Source organism: Kogia breviceps, chromosome 10 (assembly GCF_026419965.1).
Source record: "Kogia breviceps isolate mKogBre1 chromosome 10, mKogBre1 haplotype 1, whole genome shotgun sequence".
Lineage (NCBI taxonomy): Eukaryota > Metazoa > Chordata > Mammalia > Artiodactyla > Physeteridae > Kogia > Kogia breviceps.
The window spans coordinates 44,711,809-44,731,813 of NC_081319.1; the positions used below are offsets into that span (position 1 = coordinate 44,711,809).

The following is a 20,005-nucleotide window of genomic DNA, read 5'->3' on the forward strand; positions in this document are numbered from 1 at the left end:
ATCTGCCCTAAAAGGTCCCACACACGCCTAGGTCCTAAGAATGGAGAGGGCTTTAAAAAGGTAGATAGGAACCATGTTTCTCCTAAGGGCTGCCCAGCCTAGGACCCAAGCAGAATGGAATGCCTGGCGTGGGCCTCTAGGAGATGACACAACAGAAGCCATTCTCCCCACACCTGCACAGCACAGGCTCCAGGTGACCCAGGGAATAAAGGCGGCCGACAGCTGATGGGGCAGTTGGTTAACTGGGGCCCCACCTAGGTCTAGAGGCCGAGATCTGAGTAGAGCAAGGCGGCATCAGCGCCCTCACGGCCCGCCCTCAGTCGGCTCAGCGGTTGAAGCACAGGGGCTGAGGCACCCGCCGCTAGCAATGCGGTGCGGCGCCCGCAAATGACGTCACGTGCAAGAGCCCGCCCTAATCCCCGCCCCACGCGTCACGTGAGGCCGTGCCCCGGGGACCACCGAGATGGGCCGCCTGCGGGCGGCCTAGAGGGGCGCTCGACTCCGGTTCTCGGTTCCCTATCGGCTTTCGGAGACTCACTTCTTGGTGGTATGAGGGGAACATGCTCGGTTCAGGCGAGTTCTTCGTGCTAGTCTCGTCCGGCGCCAGCTTCCTCGCTTTCCTTAGCGATTCGTCAGCACACCGCCCCTGAACTCGCCTCTGACCTGGTGCTCGGGTGTCTGGGCCTTGCAGAAGCCACCGAGGTGGCTGCAGGGCCTCCTAGAGCCCTGGTCCAGTCCCTTGCCCACCGAGGCGTGATCCTCTTTTTTGCCCTAAGGAAGTTGGCCCAACTGCCTCCCGTGCCCGGTACCGAAGTTTCTGATGTTTGGGGTCTCCTGCTTCCTTGGGTGGAGAACCCGTTGGGGTCTCCTATCATCGTCACCCACTGGAACACTTGAGTATTTTAGCTCATTCCAGATCCAGCCACCCCTGTCTCCCTTCTCCAAAGGCACCCTTTTTGGGGTCAGTGTCATGGTCCCTCTAAGCACTTTTTTAGGTTTTTGTTTGTTCAGACTCAGCACTGTAGGGACAGGATTCGTCTTGGATCCCTGGGTCCGCTCAATGTGAGTGAGCCCCAGAACGCTCTTGGGCAGAGCAGGCAGGTGGTGGATTGTCCCGAGGACCAGGCAGTGCAATTCATGAGGAGTTTGGGGCGATCAGCCAGAGCGGGGCTGATAGAGGCTCCTGCCAGTGCTCAAAACGAAAAGACGAAAGACTGTAGGCGGCTGTGGGTGACGTAGCACAGGGACTATTGCACTCATGGCTCTTTTTCTCTTAGCTTTTAAGGTTCTTGCTCTTCCAAACCCAGAAGACAGTGCACGGAGCCAGGGAACATCAGCCATGCTCCAAACCACTTGGCCTCAGGTGAGCTGAGCTTCTTTTCAGTCTTTTGAAAATCACGTTAGCTATCAGGTAATCAGGAAAGGACCAAGAAGGCTTAACTTGGCCAGGCTATGGTTTCCCTCTTGAGTCCATCCCCAGGGCTATGGTTGTAAATACGTGGTGGAGGAAATAAGAGTCTTGTGTGTACAGAGTGATGAGTTTGGATGAATAGGTTTAAGTGGAAAAAGGGGGACCCAAGCCAAGAAATTCCCCCCTGAATGTGGCAATCTAGATCATGTTTGCAAATAAAAGTTGCCAGCACAGATATAGAAAACAACCTTACCAAAGGGGAAATGAGTTGGGGGTGGGGGATAAATTAGGAATGTGGGATTTAAAAAAAAAATAAGTTGCCTGCCGAGATCAGAGAAATTCTTTTTTAAAAAAAATAAATAAATAAATAATTTATTTTTGGCTGCGTTGGGTCTTCGTTGCTGTGTGCGGGCTAGCTTTAGTCGCGTCGAGCGGGGCCTACTCTTTGTTGCGGTGCGCGGGCTTCTCACTGCGGTGGCTTCTCTTTTTGCAGAGCGTGGGCTCTAAGTGTGCGGGCTTCAGTAGTTGTGACGCACGGGCTCAGCTGCTCCGTGGCATGTGGGATCTTCCCGGACCAGGACTCGAACCCGTGTCCCTTGCATTGGCAGGCGGATTCTTTTTTTTTTTTGTGGTACGCGGGCCTCTCACTGTTGTGGCCTCTCCCGTTGCGCAGAGCGCAGGCTCCGGACGCGCAGGCTCAGCGGCCATGGCTCACGGGCCCAGCATGGCTCACGGGCCCAGCCACTCCGCGGCATGTGGGATCTTCCCGGACCGGGGCACGAACCTGTGTCCCCTGCATAGGCAGGCGGATTCTCAACCACTGCGCCACCAGGGAAGCCCGGCAGGCGGATTCTTAATCGCTGTACCACCAGGGAAGCCCCGGAGAAATTCTTTATTGAAGAGATTGCTCCACAAGTAGTAGATGTATCCCAGAGAGACCAGCATTGTTTTTTCCATATGTGCTTTCTAAATGCTAGGTGCATAGTACTGAATAATGCAGACAGGTTCCCTTTTCTCATGGAGAGTACTTTTACCAAAAACAAATAAGTTACCATAATTACCTGTTGCTAAAGTACAGTGCTTCGTAAAACTGTGGTCCATAGGTGGGCAGCATCAGGATCACCTTGGTGCTCACTAGAATTGCAAATTGTTAGTCCCACCCTAGATGCGGAGTCAGATTGGGGAGGAGGCTAAGTGGGGTCAGGAATCTGTTGTAACAAGCTCTCCAGGTGATTCTCACGTACCTTCTCAAATTTGAGAAGCCCCAAAGAAGCTACCTTTGAAGGTAGTGGTCAGGGAAGCCCTCATGGAGGTGGTCACATGACGTTGAGACCTCAAGGATGAGGTAGAAATAGTCTTAAAAACTACTGGAGAAAGAATAAAGAAGAGCTTTCCAGAGAGGACAGCAAATGCATCGGCCCTGGGCTGGGAGAGAAAGCTGGGTATACTCTGGAGACAGGGAGAGGTCAGAGGAAGTAGTTCATTGTGAGGTGGGACAACTAGCACATGGCTTGGAGGTCACTGTGAAGACTGGTTTCTATTCTGGGTTCAGTAGGAAGACACTAAAGGATTTTAAGCAGGGGAGTTGAAAGGGTTGGATTTATATATTAAAAAGGTTTTCAGCCTGTAGTGGTGCATTGGTTGCAGAAGAGTGTGAGTCAGGATGATATTGCAGTCCAGGTAAGAGATTAAGTGTTGCTCTCCCTGCCTCTTTCCCTGTCTTTTTCAGTAGACCTTATTTTTTTAGAGAAGTTTTAGGTTCATAGCAAAATTGAGCAAAAAGCACAGAGTCCCCATATGCTTCCTGGCTCCACACATGCAGAGCCTCTGTCATTATCAGAGTGGTACATTAGTTATAATTGATGATCCTACATTGACACATCATAGTCACATAAAGTCCGTAGTTTGCATTAGGGTTCACTCTTTTTTTTTAAGTAGATTTAGTTTATTTAATTTATTTTTTGGCTGCGTTGGGTCTTCGTTGCTGCACGTGGGCGTTGTCTAGTTGCAACGAGTGGGGGCTACTCTTCGTTGCAGTGCGAGGCCTTCTCATTGCAGTGGCTTCTCTTGTTTTGGAGCACAGGCTCTAGGAGCACAGGCTTCAGTAGTTGTGGCACGTGGCCTTCAGTAGTTGTGGCTTGTGGGTTCTAGAGCGCAGGCTCAGTAGTTGTGGCACACGGGTTTAGTTGCTCCGTGGCATGCGGGATCTTCCTGGCCAGGGCTCAAACCCATGTCCCCTACATTGGCAGGTGGATTCTTAACCACTGTGCTACCAGGGAAGCCCAGGATTCACTCTTGGTGTTGTACATTCTTTGGGTTACAAATGTGTAATGATATGTATCTATTATTGTAGTATCATACAGAGCCTCTTCACAGGCTCTAAAAATCCTCTGTGTTCTGCCCTCCCTACCTGGCAACTATTGATCTTTTTGCCTTTTCGAAAATGTTGTGTAGTTGGTATCATACCTTTTCCTCTTGGTTTTGTTCACTTAGCAGTATTCATTTAAGGTTCTTTTGTGACTTTTCATGGCTTGATAGCTTATTTCTTTTTAGTGCTGAGTAATATTCCATTGACTGATTGTACCACGGTTTATTTCTCCCCTACTGAAGGACATTTTGGTTGCTTTCAAGTTTTGGCAATTATGAATAAAGCTGCTATAAACATCCTTGTGCAGGTTTTTGTGTGGACATAAGTTTTCAACTCATTGGGAAGATACTGAGGAGCATGATTGCTGTATCATATGATAAGAATGTTTAGTTTTGTAAGAAGCTGTTAAACGTCTTCCAGAGTGGCCACACCAGTTTGTATTCCTGCCAGCAATGAATGAGCGTTTGTGTTGCTCCACATCCTTGCCAGCATTTGGTATTGTGAGTGTTTTGGATTTTGGCCATTTTAATAGATGTGTAGTGGTTATCTCATTGATTTAATTTGCATTTGCCTGAAGACATATGTTGTAGAGCAGGGGTCCCCAACACTGAGGCCAAGGACCGGTACTGGACTGGTCCTGTTAGGAACCAGGCTGCACAGCAGAAGGTAAGCGGTGAGCAAGCGAAGCCTCATCTGCCGCTCCCCATTGCTCGCGTTACCGCCTGAACCACCCCCGCAACACCCCCGTCCAGTCCATGAAAAAATTGTCTTCCAGGAAACTGGTCCCTGGTGCCAAAAAGGTTAGGGACCGCTGTTGTATAGCATCTTTTCATGTAACTGTTTGCCATCTGTGTAACTTCTTTGGTGAGGTATCTGTTCAGGTCTTTTGCCCATTTTTTGAATCAGGTTGTTCATTTTCTTATTGAGTTTTAAGAGTTCTCTATATACTTGGGATAATAGTCCTTTATTTTGTCTTTTAAAGTATTTTCTCACTATCTATGGCTTGTAGTCTCGTTTTCTTGAAGTATTGTCCTTTTAAGGTAGGGTTTAATTCCCCCTCATCATTTCTTTCAAAAATGTATTTCCTTCAAAACCTTTTCAGCTAGTGTTTCACACTTACTTTTTTCAGATTACTCTAAATGACCCCCTACCCCTGTATAAATCTCATTGATTTTTTGGTGGGGGAGTGGATTTTTTTGAATTCATAGGCAAAATTGGGGTAATTGACTTCTTTACAAGTTTGATTCTTCCCATTCAGAAACACTGTATGTTTCAATTTATTCAGTTCCTCTTTTATGTATTTTAATAAACATTTAGTTTTCTTGTCTTGGTTTTGCAGGTTTTTGTTAGGTCTGTTCTTAGCTATTTTCATATGAATGGCATCTTATTTTCTCTTTTTTTGTCTTCTAATTGTTTATGGTGGTATTTAGGAAAGCTAATCATTTTTGTTCACTTATCCTATATCTAGCTAACTTAATGAATTATTTTGTCAGTTTTAAATGTTTTTTGTTAATTCTCCTGCATGTTGGATATTTTTTAGGCAGATAGCTATTTCATCTGCAAGCAAAGATGTTTATGTTTCTTTCCTATATTTATGCTCCTTCTCCAGTCTTTCACAGAAAGTAGAACCTCAGTGCATGGTAAATTATCAACCATCAACTTTAATGGAAGTGCTCTGGCACTTCACTGTTAAGGTGGTATTTGCTGTTTTTTTTTTTGTTTTTTTTTGTTTTTTTCGGTACGCCGGCCTCTCACTGCTGTGGACTCTCCCGTTGCGGAGCACAGGCTCTGGACGTGCAGGCTCAGCGGCCATGGCTCACGGGCCCAGCCCCTCCGAGGCATGTGGGATCCTCCAGGACCGGGGCACGAACCCGTGTCCCCTGCATCAGCAGGCGGACTCTCAACCACTGCGCCACCAGGGAGGCCTTTGCTGTTGTTTTATACTTCATAAGTGTAAAAATTTTTATTGGTGATCAAACCATTTTTGAAATTAATTCTTTCAGCAAATCATGTTAATCATCTTGCATCTGCCAGGCAAATGTACTGTGCGCTAGTAAATGAATAATGAACAAAACAGAATCCTTGCCTCATGAGTTACAACCTGGTAGGGGGAGATAGACAATAAAAGTATAATTTGTCAGATGATGAAAAATACTATGGAGAAAAATGAAATAAGTTGAGGTACATAGGGACCATCCATAGGAGGAAGAAGAATGTATCAACAACCTAACTATACTGAAAAAGTAAGTTCTCCTTTAATAATAGGCATTTTTGGGGACTCATGATACCTGGGGTTATTTGACAGCAGATGGGAAGAACAATTTGGGGAGGAAGATGGTAATGGGTGGAGAAAGTTGTGAGAACAGCTCTGAAGATGTGAGGGAGTGAGGTTTGACTTGGTGCACACAGAGGTGAACTTTGTTTTACCTGTGAGCCTGTGGTCGCCGTCCTCAGAAGCCCTTTGATGCCTTGTTGTTGAAGCACTGATTACTCACAGGACATCATGGTTCTGTCTGATGTTTGGATTTGGGGCCCAAGCTATTTGGGGGGCCCTTTGAGCCTCGTCATTGCCCAGCTTAAGGGTCAACTCTCCCTTTGAGAAGTTTCTAAATTTGTTCTTCTCTCAGTGTCTCCTTTTGACCTGAGTTCCCTAGTTCTTGTTTGCAAAGGACCGCCTCAGAAGGACCTGAGTGTAGCGCCAGTAGAGTGGCTGGGAGCAGTTTAAGTTGCCAGCATTTATGCTTGGGGTATATTTTTTCCCTGCTTCCCCCAGGAGCAGTTGTGAGAGCATTCCCTTCTCCCTGTCCCCTCTGCTGACTCCAGTGCACAGGCTGCCAGGAGAGACTGGGACACTCAAAGAGTAAGGGGCTTAGCTGAGCCCCTGTGGGTAGGTGTCTTCCTTTTCACTGGGCTGAAAAGAACAAGGCTGACTGCATAGGGTGGTGAGAATCTCCCAGGAGATGGAATCATCTGTGGGGTCATGAAGGTGAGAAGGTGCAGAAGGCAGGAAACCCCTCCAGGCTGAGCCCAGTCTCTGTGGTCTGCACTGTGCTGTCTATAGAAGCAGAGAAGGTAGACAGTGGACACTGTTAGAAACTGCTCCTACATCTCATGGAAGATGCAGAGGCTCTGGCTCCTAGGATGGTGTGTACGGTTTTGAAATAGCTGATCCCTCAGTGTAGATTGGGGGAGGGGCCCCACGTGGCCTGGAGGGAGCACAGTAAAGATGGCTTGATAGGTAATTTTGGAAGTTGGGTTTGAAAAGATGTTCTCCAAAGATGGGGCAACACCAGGTTATGATGAGGTTCAGGGGTTTGCTGTGTGTTCGGAGAAATTCACGAGCCCCGTGTTGGAGGCAGCATGCCATGTGGGAAGAGCCCAGGTTTGCTGTTTGACAGGTTTGGGTTGAAGTCCCAGCTGTGTCACTTCCTGGCTGTGTGATCTTGGGCAAAGTAATGAATTTTTCTGAATCTTAGTTTCATCCTTTGAAAAATGGGAGTAACAACTCTGACTTCATATATATGTTGTTGTAAAGAGTAAATGAAAGACAAGATTTTTTTTGATGTGGACCATTTTTAAAGTCTTTATTGAATTTGTTACAGTATTGCTTCTGTTTTATGTTTTTTGGCCACGAGGTGTGTTGGATTTTAGCTCCCTGACCAGGGATTGAACCCACACCCACTGCATTGGAAGGCAAAATCTTAACCACTAGACCACCAGGGAAGTCCCAAAGACAAGATTTAAAAATACCCACCCGGGGCTTCCCTGGTGGCGCAGTGGTTGAGAGTCTGCCTGTCGATGCAGGGGACCATGGGTTCGTGCCTCGATCTGCCGGGAAGATCCCACATGCCGCGGAGCGGCTGGACCCATGAGCCATGGCCACTGAGCCTGCGCGTCTGGAGCCTGTGCTCTGCAACGGGAGAGGCCACAACAGCGAGACGCCCGTGTACTGACAAAAAAATAAAAATAAAAAATAAAAAAAATAAAAATACCACCCAATGGGGCTTCCCAGTGGCGCAGTGATTAAGAATCTGCCTGCCAGTGCAGGGGACACGGGTTTGAGCCCTGGTCTGGGAAGATCCCACCTGCTGCAGAGCACCTAAGCCCGTGCATCACAACTCCTGAGCCTGCGCTCTAGAGCCCACAAGCCACAACTCCTGAGCCCACGTGCCACAGCTACTGAAGCCTGTGTGCCTAGAGCCTGTGCTCCACAACAAGAGAAGCAACCACAATGAGAAGCCTGTGCACCGCAACGAAGATAGCCTCCGCTCACTGCAACTAGAGAAAGCCCACATGCAGCAACAAAGACCCGACGCAGCCAAAAATAAATGAATGAATGAATGAATAAATAAAGTAAAATAGATATATTAAAAACAAAAAAAAGTACCCACCCAGGAGCCTGATGTCTAGGGGCTAATCCACAAATATGAGTTCCCTTCACTCTTGGGAAGATGGAGGTGGCCCAAGGGAGACAGAGGGGGCATACTTTGGCAAGTGGGATGGAGCTCAAGACAGGGGGACATGCCTGTGCCCAGAGATAGCACATGGCCAGCCTTCTTTGAAGACAGGTGGTTCAGAGGAGAGGCCACAACGGGCAGGCTGCAGGTTTCCTTCAAGAGAGCTAGCTTTCTGATAAGGTAAGAAGATATAAAAAGAAATTTGTAAAATACTGGGACTATTTCATTAAAAAATTTTTTTAAAAATATATCTTTATTGGAGTATAATTGCTTCACAGTACTGTGTTAGTTTCTGTTGTACAACAGAGTGAATCAGCCATATGCATACATATATCCCCATATCCCCTCCCTCTTGAGCCTCACTCCCACCCTCTCTATCCCACCCCTCTAGGTTATTATTGCAAAGCACTAAGTAGATCTCCCTGTGGTATGTGGCTGCTTCCCACTAGCTATCTATTTTACATTTGGTAGTGTATATATGTCAGTGCTACTCTCTCACTTCGTCCCAGCTTCCCCCTTCCCCACCGTGTCCTCAAGTCCATTCTCTATGTCTTTGTCTTTATTGTGCCCTGCCACTAGGTTCATCAGTACCTTTTTTTTTTTTAGATCCATATATATGTGTTAGCATATGGTATTTGTTTTTCTCTTTCTGATTTACTTCACTCTGTATGACAGCCTCTAGGTCCATCTGTCTCACTACAAATAACTCAATTTTGTTCCTTTTTATGGCTGAGTAATATTCCATTGTATATATGTGCCACATCTTCTTTATCTACTCATCTGTTGATGTACATTTTGGTTGGTTCCATGTCCTGGCTATTGTAAATAGTGCTGCAGTGAACATTGTGATACATGTCTCTTTTTGAATTGTGGTTTTCTCAGGGTATATGTCCAGTAGTGGAATTACTGGTTCATATGGTAGTTCTATTTTTAGTTTTATAAGGAACCTTCATACTGTTCTCCATATGTATGATGTTGATATTGTAAATGTATCAATTTACATTCCCACCAATAGTGAAGGAGGGTTCTCTTTTCACCACATCCTTTCGGGCATTTATTGTTTCTAGATTTTTTGATAATGGCTATTCTGACAAATGTGAGGTGATAACCTCATTGGAGTTTTGATTTGCATTTCTCTAATAATTAGTGATGTTGAACATCTTTTCGTGTGTCTCTAGTCCATCTGTATGTCTTCTTCGGTGAAATATCTACTTAAGTCTTCTGCCCATTTTTTAATTGAATTGTTTGTTTTTTTGATATTGAGCTGTATGAGCTGTTTGTATATTTTGGAGATTAAGCCTTTGTCCATTGTTTCATTTGCAAATATTTCTCCCATTCAGAGGGTTGTCTTTTCATCTTATTTATGGTTTCCTTTGCTATGAAAAACCTTTTAAGTTTAATTAGGTCCCATTTTGTTTATTTTTGTTTTTCTTTCCATTACTCTAGGAGGTGGGTCAAAAAAGATCTTGCTGTGGTTTATGTCAGAGTATTTTTCCTGTGTTTTCCTCTAAGAGTTTTATAGTGTCTGGTCTTACATTTAGGTCTTTAATCCATTTGGAGTTTATTGTTGTGTATGGTGTTAGGGAGTGTCCTAATTTCATTCTTTGTCATATAGCTGTCCAGTTTTCCCAGCACCACTTATTGAAGAGGCTGTCTTTTCTCCATTGTATGTTCTTGCCTCCTTTGTCATAAATTAGGTGACCATATGTGCATGGGCTTAACTCTGGGCTTTCTATCCTGTGGGTATTTTTCTTCTCTTGTGTTTCCCGCCTAGAGAAGTTTCTTTAGCATTTGTTGTAAAGCTGGTTTGGTGGTACTGAATTCTCTTAGATTTTGCTTGTCTGAAAAACTTCTGATTTCTCTGTCGAATCTGAATGAGTTCCTTGCTGGGTAGAGTAATCTTGGTTGTAGATTTTTCTCTTTTATCACTTTAAGTTTATCGTGCCACTCTCTTCTGGTCTTTAGAGTTTCTGCTGAAAAATCAGTTGATAACCTTATGGGGATTCCCTTGTATGTTAGTTGTTGCTTTTCCCGTGCTGCTTTTAATTTTTTTTTCTTTGAATTTAATTTTTGTTAGTTTGATTAATATGTGTCTTGGTGTATTTTTCCTAGGGTTTATCCTGTATGGGACTCTGTGCTTCCTGGACTTGGGTGACTATTTCCTTTCCCATGTTAGGGAAGTTTTCAACTATAATCTCTTCAAATATTTTCTCAGACCCTTTCTTTTTCAGTTCTTCTTCTGGGACCCCTATAATTTGAATGTTGGTGCACTTAGTGTTGTCCCAGAGGTTTCTGAGATTGTCTTCAATTCTTTTCATTCTTTTTTCTTTATTCTGCTCCTCGGCAGTTATTTCCACCATTTTGTCTTCCAGCTCACTTATTCATTCTTCTGCTTCAGTTATTCTGTTATTGATTCCTTTTAGTGTATTTTTCATTTCAGTTATTGTGTTGTTCATCTCTGTTTGTATGTTCTTTAGTTGTTCTAGATCTTTGTTAAACATTTCTTGTATTTTCTCAGTCCTTGCCTCCATTCTATTTCCGAGATTCTGGATCATCTTTACTATCATTACTCTGAATTCTTTTTCAGGTAGATTGCCTATTTCCTCTTCATTTATTTGGTCTTGTAGATTTTTACCTTGTTCCTTCATCTGTGACATATATTTTTGCCATCTTCTTTTTTTTTTCCTTTTTTTTTGTGAGTGGGATTGTGTTCCTATCTCACTGGTTGTTTGGCCTGAGGCTTCCAACACTGGAGTTTGTAGGCTGTTGGGTAGAGCTGGGTCTTGGTGCCAAGATGAGGACCTGTGGGAGACTTCACTGCGATGACTATTCCCTGGGGTCTGAGGTTCTCTGTTAGTCCAGTCGTTCAGACTCAGAGCTCCCACTGCAGGAGCTTCAGCCCAACCCCCTGCTCATGAACCAAGATCCTGCAAGCCGTGCAGGATGGTGCAAAAAAAAAAAAAGAAGAAAGAGAAAGGAGAACAGTAACAAAGTAAAAAATAAAATTAAACTAGGAAACTAACAGATATGTTAGAAAAAATATAACAATAAAACTATAGATGAAACAACAACCAGAAGGTAGAACAGAACCACAATAGTAGAAATGAGGAGGAAAAAAAAAAAGGTGGAAAAGGCTTTGGCTCTGGAAGGCACGGCCTAAGCAGGGGTGAGGTTTGGGTGGTGGGCAGAGCCTATGCTTAGGACCCACAGGGCTGGAAAAGGCCCTGATGGGTGTGGGGGGTGGGGCTTAGGCTCAACAGAACAGAAGGGGCCCAGGTGTACCCCCCACCTCTGGTTTCAGAGGGTGGGTGACCCCACTTGGGAGCTCAGCAGGCATCCTGGGCCCAAGTGGGCAGGACAAACGCCCTCGCTCCTCTCCTGCTCCTCCAGTGGTGGAGGGCCCTGCTGCCTGCCTCTCCTGTTCTCCCTGGTCTCCCTCTCCAGGATCCATGTGGCCTGGAGTGGGCTTTGGAGGGCTGGGGAATCAGCCTGGGAGCTTAGCAATCTCAGTGGGCCCGGGTGGGTGGTACAAACGCCCTCCGCTCCTCTCTTGATCCTCTGGTCCTGGAGATTGGGCAGGGGAAACACTGAGTGTGCTCCCCATGATCCGAGCCCCTGAGGGTCCCACCAGTCATGGGAACCCCTCCCCCCGTCAGCCACCCTTCAGGGCCGCCGGTCCTATCCAGCCTCCACTTCTCCTCCCTCCTCAGTCCCCCCACATCCTACCGGTTCACTTGGGGCTTATTCCCATCTCCTTGGGAATTCGGGTCCCCCACCAGAGTCTGGCAGGCACCCTAGTTGTGGGGAGACGCAAACTCTGCATCTTCCCACACCACCATCTTCCTGATGCTTCCTAATTTTTATTTTATTATGGAGGATAGTTGATTAACAATGTTGTGTTAGTTTCAGGTGTACAGCAAAGTGATTCTGTTATACAAGTATCTTTTCCTGTTCAAATTCTTTTCCCATTTAGGTTATTACAGAATATTGAGCAGAGTTCCATGTGCTATACATTGGGTCCTTGTTGGATATCTGTTTTAAATATAGCAGTGTGTACATGTTAATCCCAAACTCCCAATCCATCCCTTCCCCCCACCGCCAGTCCCTTGGTAACCATGAGTTCATTCTCTAAGTCTGTGAGTCTGTTTCTGTTTTGTAAATAAGTTAATTTGTATCTTTTTTTTTAGATTCTGCATATAAGCAATATCATATGGTATTTGGCTTTCTCTAACTTACTTCACTTAGTATGATAATCTCCAGGTCCATCCATGTTGCTGCAAATGGCACTATTTCATTCTTTTTAATGGCTGAGTAATATTCCATTGTATATATGTACCACATCTTCTTTATTCATTCTTCTCTCAATGGACATTTAGCTTGCTTCCATGTCTTGGCTATTGTAAACAGTGCTGCAGTGAACATTGGGATGCATGTGTCCTTTCAAACCATGTTTTTCTCCAGATATATGCCCAGGAGTGGGATTGCTGGATCATAGGATAGCTCTATTTTTAGTTTTTTAAGGAACCTCCATACTGTTCTCCATAATGGCTGTTACCAATTTACATTCCCACCAGCAGTGTAGTGGGTTCCTTTCTGTCCACACCCTCTCCAGCATTTATTGTTAGTAGATTTTTTTGTTAATGACCATTCTGATTGGTGTGAGGTGAATCTCATTGTAGTATTGATTTGCGTTTCTCTAATAATCAGAGATGCTGAACATCTTTTCATGTGCCTCTTGGCCATCTGTATGTCTTCTTTGGAGAAATGTCTATTTAGGTCTTTTGCCCATTTTTGGATTGGATTGTTTGTTTTTTTAACATTGAGTTTCATGAGCTGTTTGTAAATTTTGGAGATTAATCCCTTGTTGGTCACATCGTTTGCAAATGTTTTCTCCCATTCTTTCGGTTGTCTTTTTGTTTTGTTTATGGTTTCCTTTGCTGTGCAAAAGCTTTTGAGTTTAGTTAGGTCTCATTTGTTTATTTTTGTTTTTATTTCCGTTACTTTAGGAGACGATCAGAAAAGATCTTGCTGTGATTTATGTCAGAGAGTGTTCTGCCTATGTTTTCCTCTAAGAGTTTTATAGTATCTGGTCTTACATTTAGGTCTTTAATCCATTTTGAGTTTATTTTTATGTATGGTGTTAAAGAATGTTCTAACTTCACTTTGTTACTTGTAGCTGCACTGGGACTATTCCTAAGGAGTGGCTTCTCTGCGCATAGTGGAAGCTGTTGGGGAAGGCCAGGAGAAGCTGGGGCAGGGAGTACATGCGGCCGGCCGTGCATATGTACTTCGGCTGAGTGGAGACAGAAAGAGTGGTTGGTGTACAGAAAATTAGGTGACAGGTTAAGAGCACATGAGGGCAGCAGGTGCTAGAGGGACAGATCCGTGGAGAAATGAACATAGGGGTTGATGCAGTTACCAGGCAGTAGAGCCCCAGATGCCAAGTTATGAGGTTAGGATGACAGTTTGGAGCCCCAGAGCTGAGTAGGTGGGAGAGCATTGGCTTTCCAAGTTTGGAGGTGGGAACACTGGCTGAGGGCTGGGCTCTGGCTGGGGTGCTGAATGCTCTTGTCCATAGAGCAAACCTTCCACGGGGCTCAGAGTCACAGACCCTGGCAGGTCCATCTCTTCCCTGCAGCTCAGACTGCCTGCTCTGGCCCTCACTCAAGGCTTCAGCAGGAACCTGTTGTTTCAGGAGCCAGTGACCTTTGAGGATGTGGCCGTGTACTTTACCCAGGACCAGTGGGCCAGCCTGGAGCCTGTGCAGAAGGCCCTGTACAGGGAGGTGATGCTGGAGAATTATGCAAATGTGGCTTCCCTGGGTAAGATCTCTCTCAGTGGCCCTCCGTGATAGTTTCACGTCTTCTCAGATGTCTTGGGGATTCTAGTAGTCCTTAGGTTTGATGGCTCCAGAGGGGAGTTCTGCACTCATCAGCCTTTGGAGATGCTGGGTGGGGAAATCCCAGGTTCCCTTTGGCTTTGAAATTGGACTTCATTACTTCCCAGGGAAGAGCGTGGTTCTGGACCCTGAGGGAGAGGATTCTCCCGGGTTCCCCCGGGAGACCTCTGTTCCTTCATTCTTCCAGTGTTGTGGGTTGTGGGCCCTCTCCTGTGTGGAGGAGCCTCCCAGGATATCAGTACATACATCCTTCCTGAAGGGATTTCCTTTCTTCTGAGTCACAGTGAGCTTGCACTTTCTCCCTGAGGAGAATCACTATCTCCCTGGCCATACCTTGGAGCACAGTTTGGACCCCTCCCTCAGAACCCCTGGTGGCTCATTGGTCCCCTGGGCAGTCCACTTCTCCCCTCCCCAACTAGCCCACGATGAGGTGGGCAGAGAGATCTCAGGAACAGCTCTGGATGTCTCCCTTCAACTTGTCTCTCTCTCTTTCTTGCTGGAGAAGCACTTCCGTTCCCCACACCTGTTCTGATCTCCCAGCTGGAGAGAGGGGAAGCACCATGGGGCCCAGATCCTTGGGAAGCAGAGATTTTGAGAGGCATCTGTCCAGGTGAGTAAGAGGACCTAGTGCTTTCTGGTTTTGCCTTCCTGGTTTACTAGAAATATTTGTCCTGCAACAGAGAACAAAGCTCCCTGTAGTTTTTATAAGGTAGTACTCAGTACACTCTCTGATCTCTGTTGAGTTCCCACACTGAGCCCGGAAGGACCAGTCCCTAGGAGTGCATAGCTGCACGCTGTCCACATCCACATGGCTATCCCATGGAAAAGCTGTGACCCACTACCTCTGAAGCCACCTCTTTTCTCACTTACCAGGGAAAATATTTAATTTTATTCCAATTTTCATGGCAAAGAAGTAGGGTTTCAGCCATACTTTTAAGGAAAATATTATTCTGTGGGTCACTGATTTATCTGTGCCATAGGTATGATTTTATTTGCGTCTTTAGTGTTTAAATCATGTTTAGTATTTAAAAGTTCCTGATGTCATAATCTTGAGGTTTACGATGTATTTGTTTTCTATAGGGCTATAGAGGAAAGGGCAATAATATTCCCCCAATACCACACCCAACACACCTGCCCACCCTAAAATTTCTCAGAGACTGCTTACCAGTCCTGGGAGCTTTTGTTTACTTGGGTTTTCTTTCTTTTAGGAAGAAAGTTTCCAGGCCTCATTTCTCACACATACTGCGACGTTGTAAATAGTGGTTCCTTTAGCAGTAATACCACAGTGGCCTAAAGCTCTCTGATCAACTTGTGTTCTGGCTGACTTTCTGAAAGAACTAATGTTTTATCCCAGAATATTTTGTGGATTTTTTTTTTTTTTTTGGCCATGCTGTGAGGCTTATGGGATCTTAGTTCCCTGACCAGGGATTGAACCTGGGCCCTCAGCAGTGAGAACACAGAGTCCTAACCACTGGAACACCTATGTGGAATATTTAAAAATAGAATTATGAGGCCATTATTTAGAATTCGGAATATGGGGTGGTTTCCTGGCTTCCAGGTGGGACATTAGGATCTGTTGTTTCTCTGTGTGTGTTACCGCGCTGCTCAGCCGCTCATCTCACGGGTGTCTTTTCCCCTCTTTGACGTCTCCTCTCTTAAAACCTGTTTCCATTTCTTGCTGATTCCTCTCACCTCTCCCACTCTTTTTTCTTTTTTTCCCCTCCTGCCTCTTTTCCTTACCTCCCTCCCCTTTTTTAACTGGCTGTGCCACATCGCTTGCGGGACCTTAGTTCCCCAACCAGGAATTGAACCTGAGCCCCCTGCAGTGGAAGCGTGGCTTCCTAACCACTGGACCACCAGGGAAGTCCCCTTCCCATTCTCATTCTGCACATTTCACCTGCCCTGGTTCATTCCCCATCCCTTCCTTATAAGAGGCACTTCCTGGACTGTTTCCAGTGTCGTCACTTCTCCAGTTATATGTTATTGTTTTTCTTTTTCTCTCTCATCCTCCTTTATGGATGCTTGTAGCCATCTTATGGGTATATTTTTAAAATCACTTCCTATGAGAGAAAATCAGGACCACTGGATCCTGTTTCCCTTCCAGTTCAGTAACGAGGAACACTTGTGGTTTCTTTGGTCAGGTGGTGAGTCCTGGACTAAGACAGAAGAGCCAGTGGTAAAGCAGGAAGCCCCTGAAGAAACAGAGGTGCACAGCATGCCAGTGGGAGGGCTTTTCAGAAACGTGTCTCAGCACTTTGATTTTAAAAGCAAGGCACCATGGCAGACTTTTGGTCTGAATCCCAATCTAATACTTCGAGGTGGAATGAAGTTCTACGAGTGTAAAGAATGTGGGAAGATCTTCAGATATAACTCAAAGCTCATTCGGCATCAGATGAGCCACACTGGGGAGAAGCCCTTCAAATGTAAGGAATGTGGCAAAGCTTTCAAGTCCAGCTATGACTGTATCGTACACGAGAAAAATCACATTGGCGCAGGACCCTACGAATGTAAGGAGTGTGGCAAAGGTCTGAGCTCCAACACAGCCTTGACCCAGCATCAGCGGATCCACACGGGCGAGAAGCCCTATGAGTGTAAGGAGTGCGGCAAGGCCTTCCGTCGGAGCGCAGCCTACCTTCAGCATCACAGGCTACACACTGGGGAGAAACTCTATAAATGTAAGGAATGTTGGAAAGCTTTTGGGTGTAGGTCACTCTTTATTGCCCACCAGAGAATTCACACTGGGGAGAAACCCTACCAGTGTAAAGAGTGTGGCAAGGCGTTCACCCAGAAGATTGCTTCCATTCAGCATCAGAGAGTTCACACCGGAGAGAAGCCTTATGAGTGTCAGGCATGTGGGAAAGCCTTCAAGTGGTACGGCAGCTTTGTTCAGCATCAGAAATTGCACCCCGTGGAGAAGAAGCCTGGCAAGGCTCTCGGGCCATCCCTGCTCTGTCCCCAGGGCCCCTCTTCAGCCTTTGCAGCCATGCCTTTCCAGGGCCCCTGCTCTGCTCCGGCTGTGGCCATGCCTTCACTGGCCTTGCCACACGCCGTCCTCATTCCTGCCTCCGGGCCCGTGTTAATGCTGCTGCCCGCCTCTGGAGTCCCTTCTTCTCCTGTCCAAATAGTACGAGTCTTCCAGGGTCTTCCTCCCACTGTGAAGCCTTCCCCAGTTATTCTGACCCCTTCTCCTCACCCCTCGTGAGCTCTGTCTTGGCACTTCTCTGGCTGTTACACACAGCAGATCTCCAACCTAACTTAAGCTTGATTTGTGGCTTTTACACCGTACATGTGTTAACAGCTGTTTGGGCATAAACGCCATTGTAATCGAGATTTATTTAAAGGCTGTGTTTGTATGATATATTCTGTTTTTTTCTGGGTAGAAAGTGGAAATACTTGACCTTCATATTGGTCCCTTTCAGGCTTGAACAGTAACGGCCGTGTCTGCATTGTGGAGCTGCTGGTGGTCGAAGTGCTAATAGGACGCTTTGGTGAATTAGGGACGTTTGAGAGAGAGGACATCCCCGTATTAGGCCCCTGTAATTAGAGAGAAGCAGCCTGGGAGAAACAGAGGAGGCATTTAAGACCTGTCAGAGTTGAGAATTGGAATGAGCTTCCAACCATGGCCTTTAGAAATGAATGCAGATTGTTCAGTGGGTGAAGGTGTGGTGTATTCATGCAGTTGAAGTTGGGTTGCTATTGACACAGATCATTGAGGATCTTGTACGTCTCTGCAAAAGATCATTTGAAATAACCAGTTTAAAAGAAAAGAAAACATACAGTGATAACAGTCATTTATATGATGAATAGCAATCATGTCTTTAAACATGAAGTTTTTTTTTTAATCTTTAGTTTTGCTCTTGATATCTAGATGTTTCCTTGTAACTTTGGTTTCCTAAGTAAATATAAACCAAGGCATTCATCTTTGCTCCATCTGTTGCATAAATTTTTCTTGGTGTGCATTCTGGTTTCCTGTTTGCAAGCACTGGTTTCTACATTGACTTTTCTCCAAATTGTAAACATGAACTTTGGCAAATTACTGAAGAAATAGGAGCAGCCGATTTGGGGGAAATCTGAATATGCCTGCCGAATTGTATTTTAGGAATAAAGAGGGCTATGTAACGGGTCAGTGGTTAAGCTTATGTGACAGGTTAGTGAAGTGGAATTTTGGATTGCTCTTGCTTTTGACCTTAGGTGAGAATCTTTTATAACTGTGCAAAGGACTGTGTGAAGTAATTCCTGGAAAAAGAACTTGAGTTATGCATTACAGGCACACCTTGTTTTATTGCGCTTCACTTTATCCATTTCACAGATACTGTTTTTTACAAATTGAAGGTTTGTGACAAAACTGCATTGTTGGATAATGGTTAAGATTTTTTAGCAATAAAGTATTTTTTAATTAAGGTATGTTCTTTTTTTTAGACAATGCTATTACATACTTCATAGACTGTAGTGTAAACAACTTTTACATGCACTGGGAAACCAAAAAATTTGTGTGGCTTGCTTTCTTGCTATATTTGCTTTATTGTGGTGGTCTGGAACTGAACCAGAAGTATCTCTGAGGTCTGCCTGTATAAGCACTAATATAAAGTAAACCCTTAAATGTTGATGGAAGGGGCCATAACATTTTTTTAAAGTTGCTTTTGCTGTCTACATGTGTCTCCATTGCAGTTAACAGAAAAACCTTTACTCTAGTTGTTCTTAAACTTTACCATGTGTCTGAATAAGCTGGTATAAAAAGAGTAATTTTCTGGCCTAACTCTCAGAGATTCTGATTTTGTATATCCATGGTGATGCCCAGACCTTTAGTGTGGACTTCACTTCGAGAGAGGTGCTTTGAGCAGCAAATGCCTGGGTGGTGTACCTTGATAAAGGGCTTTCCCTATTTCACAGTGATCTTCAGGAGAGAAACCTCTAAAAGTAGTTTGGGTGATATCAGTTTAGAAGAAAAGAGAAAAGTAAGTGAAATTTGGTCTATAGTGAAAAAAAGAAAGGGGCAAAGAGAACTGATGTAGCCTATGAAGAGTTCTTGAGGTCTCTACTGCCAGAAGGTTCGTGGGGTTGACATTGGTTACCTTTTGCTGTTTTTGTGGTTTATTTGCAGTTGGATGAAAGAATGAGGAAAATTTTTTTCTTATATAAAGTTAGTACACTTCAAACTAGCTCTTGGGTTAAAGAGAGCACAACGTGAAAGCTGCAGATGATTTAGAACAGAACAACAGTAAGAATAGATCATAGCAGGGTCTAGGGGATGTGGCGAAAGGTGGTACTTGGAGCAATGTTTACAGTCTTGGATGCATTCTTTAGAAAATGAGTTTGAAGGCTTGAAATTCAGAAGGTTGGGGTGGGGGGTGGGATGGTGGTGGGAAACAAAAATATTAAACAAAAACTAAAAACCAAACAGACCACCAGCCCCCTTCCCAATAAACTTAGAAATAAGATACACAACAGAGTTTGGTGTTTGCTTCTTTATTTATTTACTTAATTTATTTTTGGCTGCATTGGGTCTTAGTTGTGGCACACAGGATCTTCATTGAGGCAGGAGGGATCTTATGTTATGGCACGGGCTTCTCTCTAGTTGTGGCATGTCGGTTTTCTCTTCTCTAGTTGTGGTGTGAAGGGTCCAGGGTGCGTGAGCTTTGTAGTTGTGGTGCGCAGGGTCCAGAGCATGTGGGCTCTGTAGTTTGCGGCACGCAGGCTCTCTAGTTGAGGTGCACAAGCTCAATAGTTGCAGTGCATGGGCTTAGTTGCCCCGCGGCATTTGGGATCTTAGTTTCCTGACCAGGGATTGAACCTACTCCCCTGCATTGTAAGGTGGATGCTTTCCCACTGGACCACCAGGGAAGTCCCCAGGGTTTGGTAAAGATGGCAGT

General features: G+C 45.1%; 1 protein-coding gene across 7 annotated transcripts; it reads left to right on the forward strand.

The window, feature by feature from the left end:
- The first annotated feature begins 427 nt into the window (after nt 1-427).
- Nucleotides 428-19,582, forward strand: ZNF621 (zinc finger protein 621). 7 transcript variants are annotated; one of them, XM_067044570.1, is made up of 5 exons: nt 428-573; nt 1,278-1,363; nt 13,932-14,058; nt 14,641-14,745; nt 16,277-19,582. In XM_067044570.1, exons 1-5 carry the CDS (start codon nt 561-563, stop codon nt 17,335-17,337), a joined length of 1,392 nt encoding a protein of 463 aa, XP_066900671.1. In that variant the 5' UTR covers nt 428-560; the 3' UTR covers nt 17,338-19,582. The 7 variants fall into 7 exon arrangements, with proteins under 7 accessions (XP_066900671.1, XP_066900667.1, XP_066900670.1 ...); XM_067044566.1 differs by having other exon boundaries at nt 444-573; nt 13,875-14,058; XM_067044569.1 differs by having other exon boundaries at nt 450-573; nt 14,638-14,745.
- The last annotated feature ends 423 nt before the right edge of the window (nt 19,583-20,005 follow it).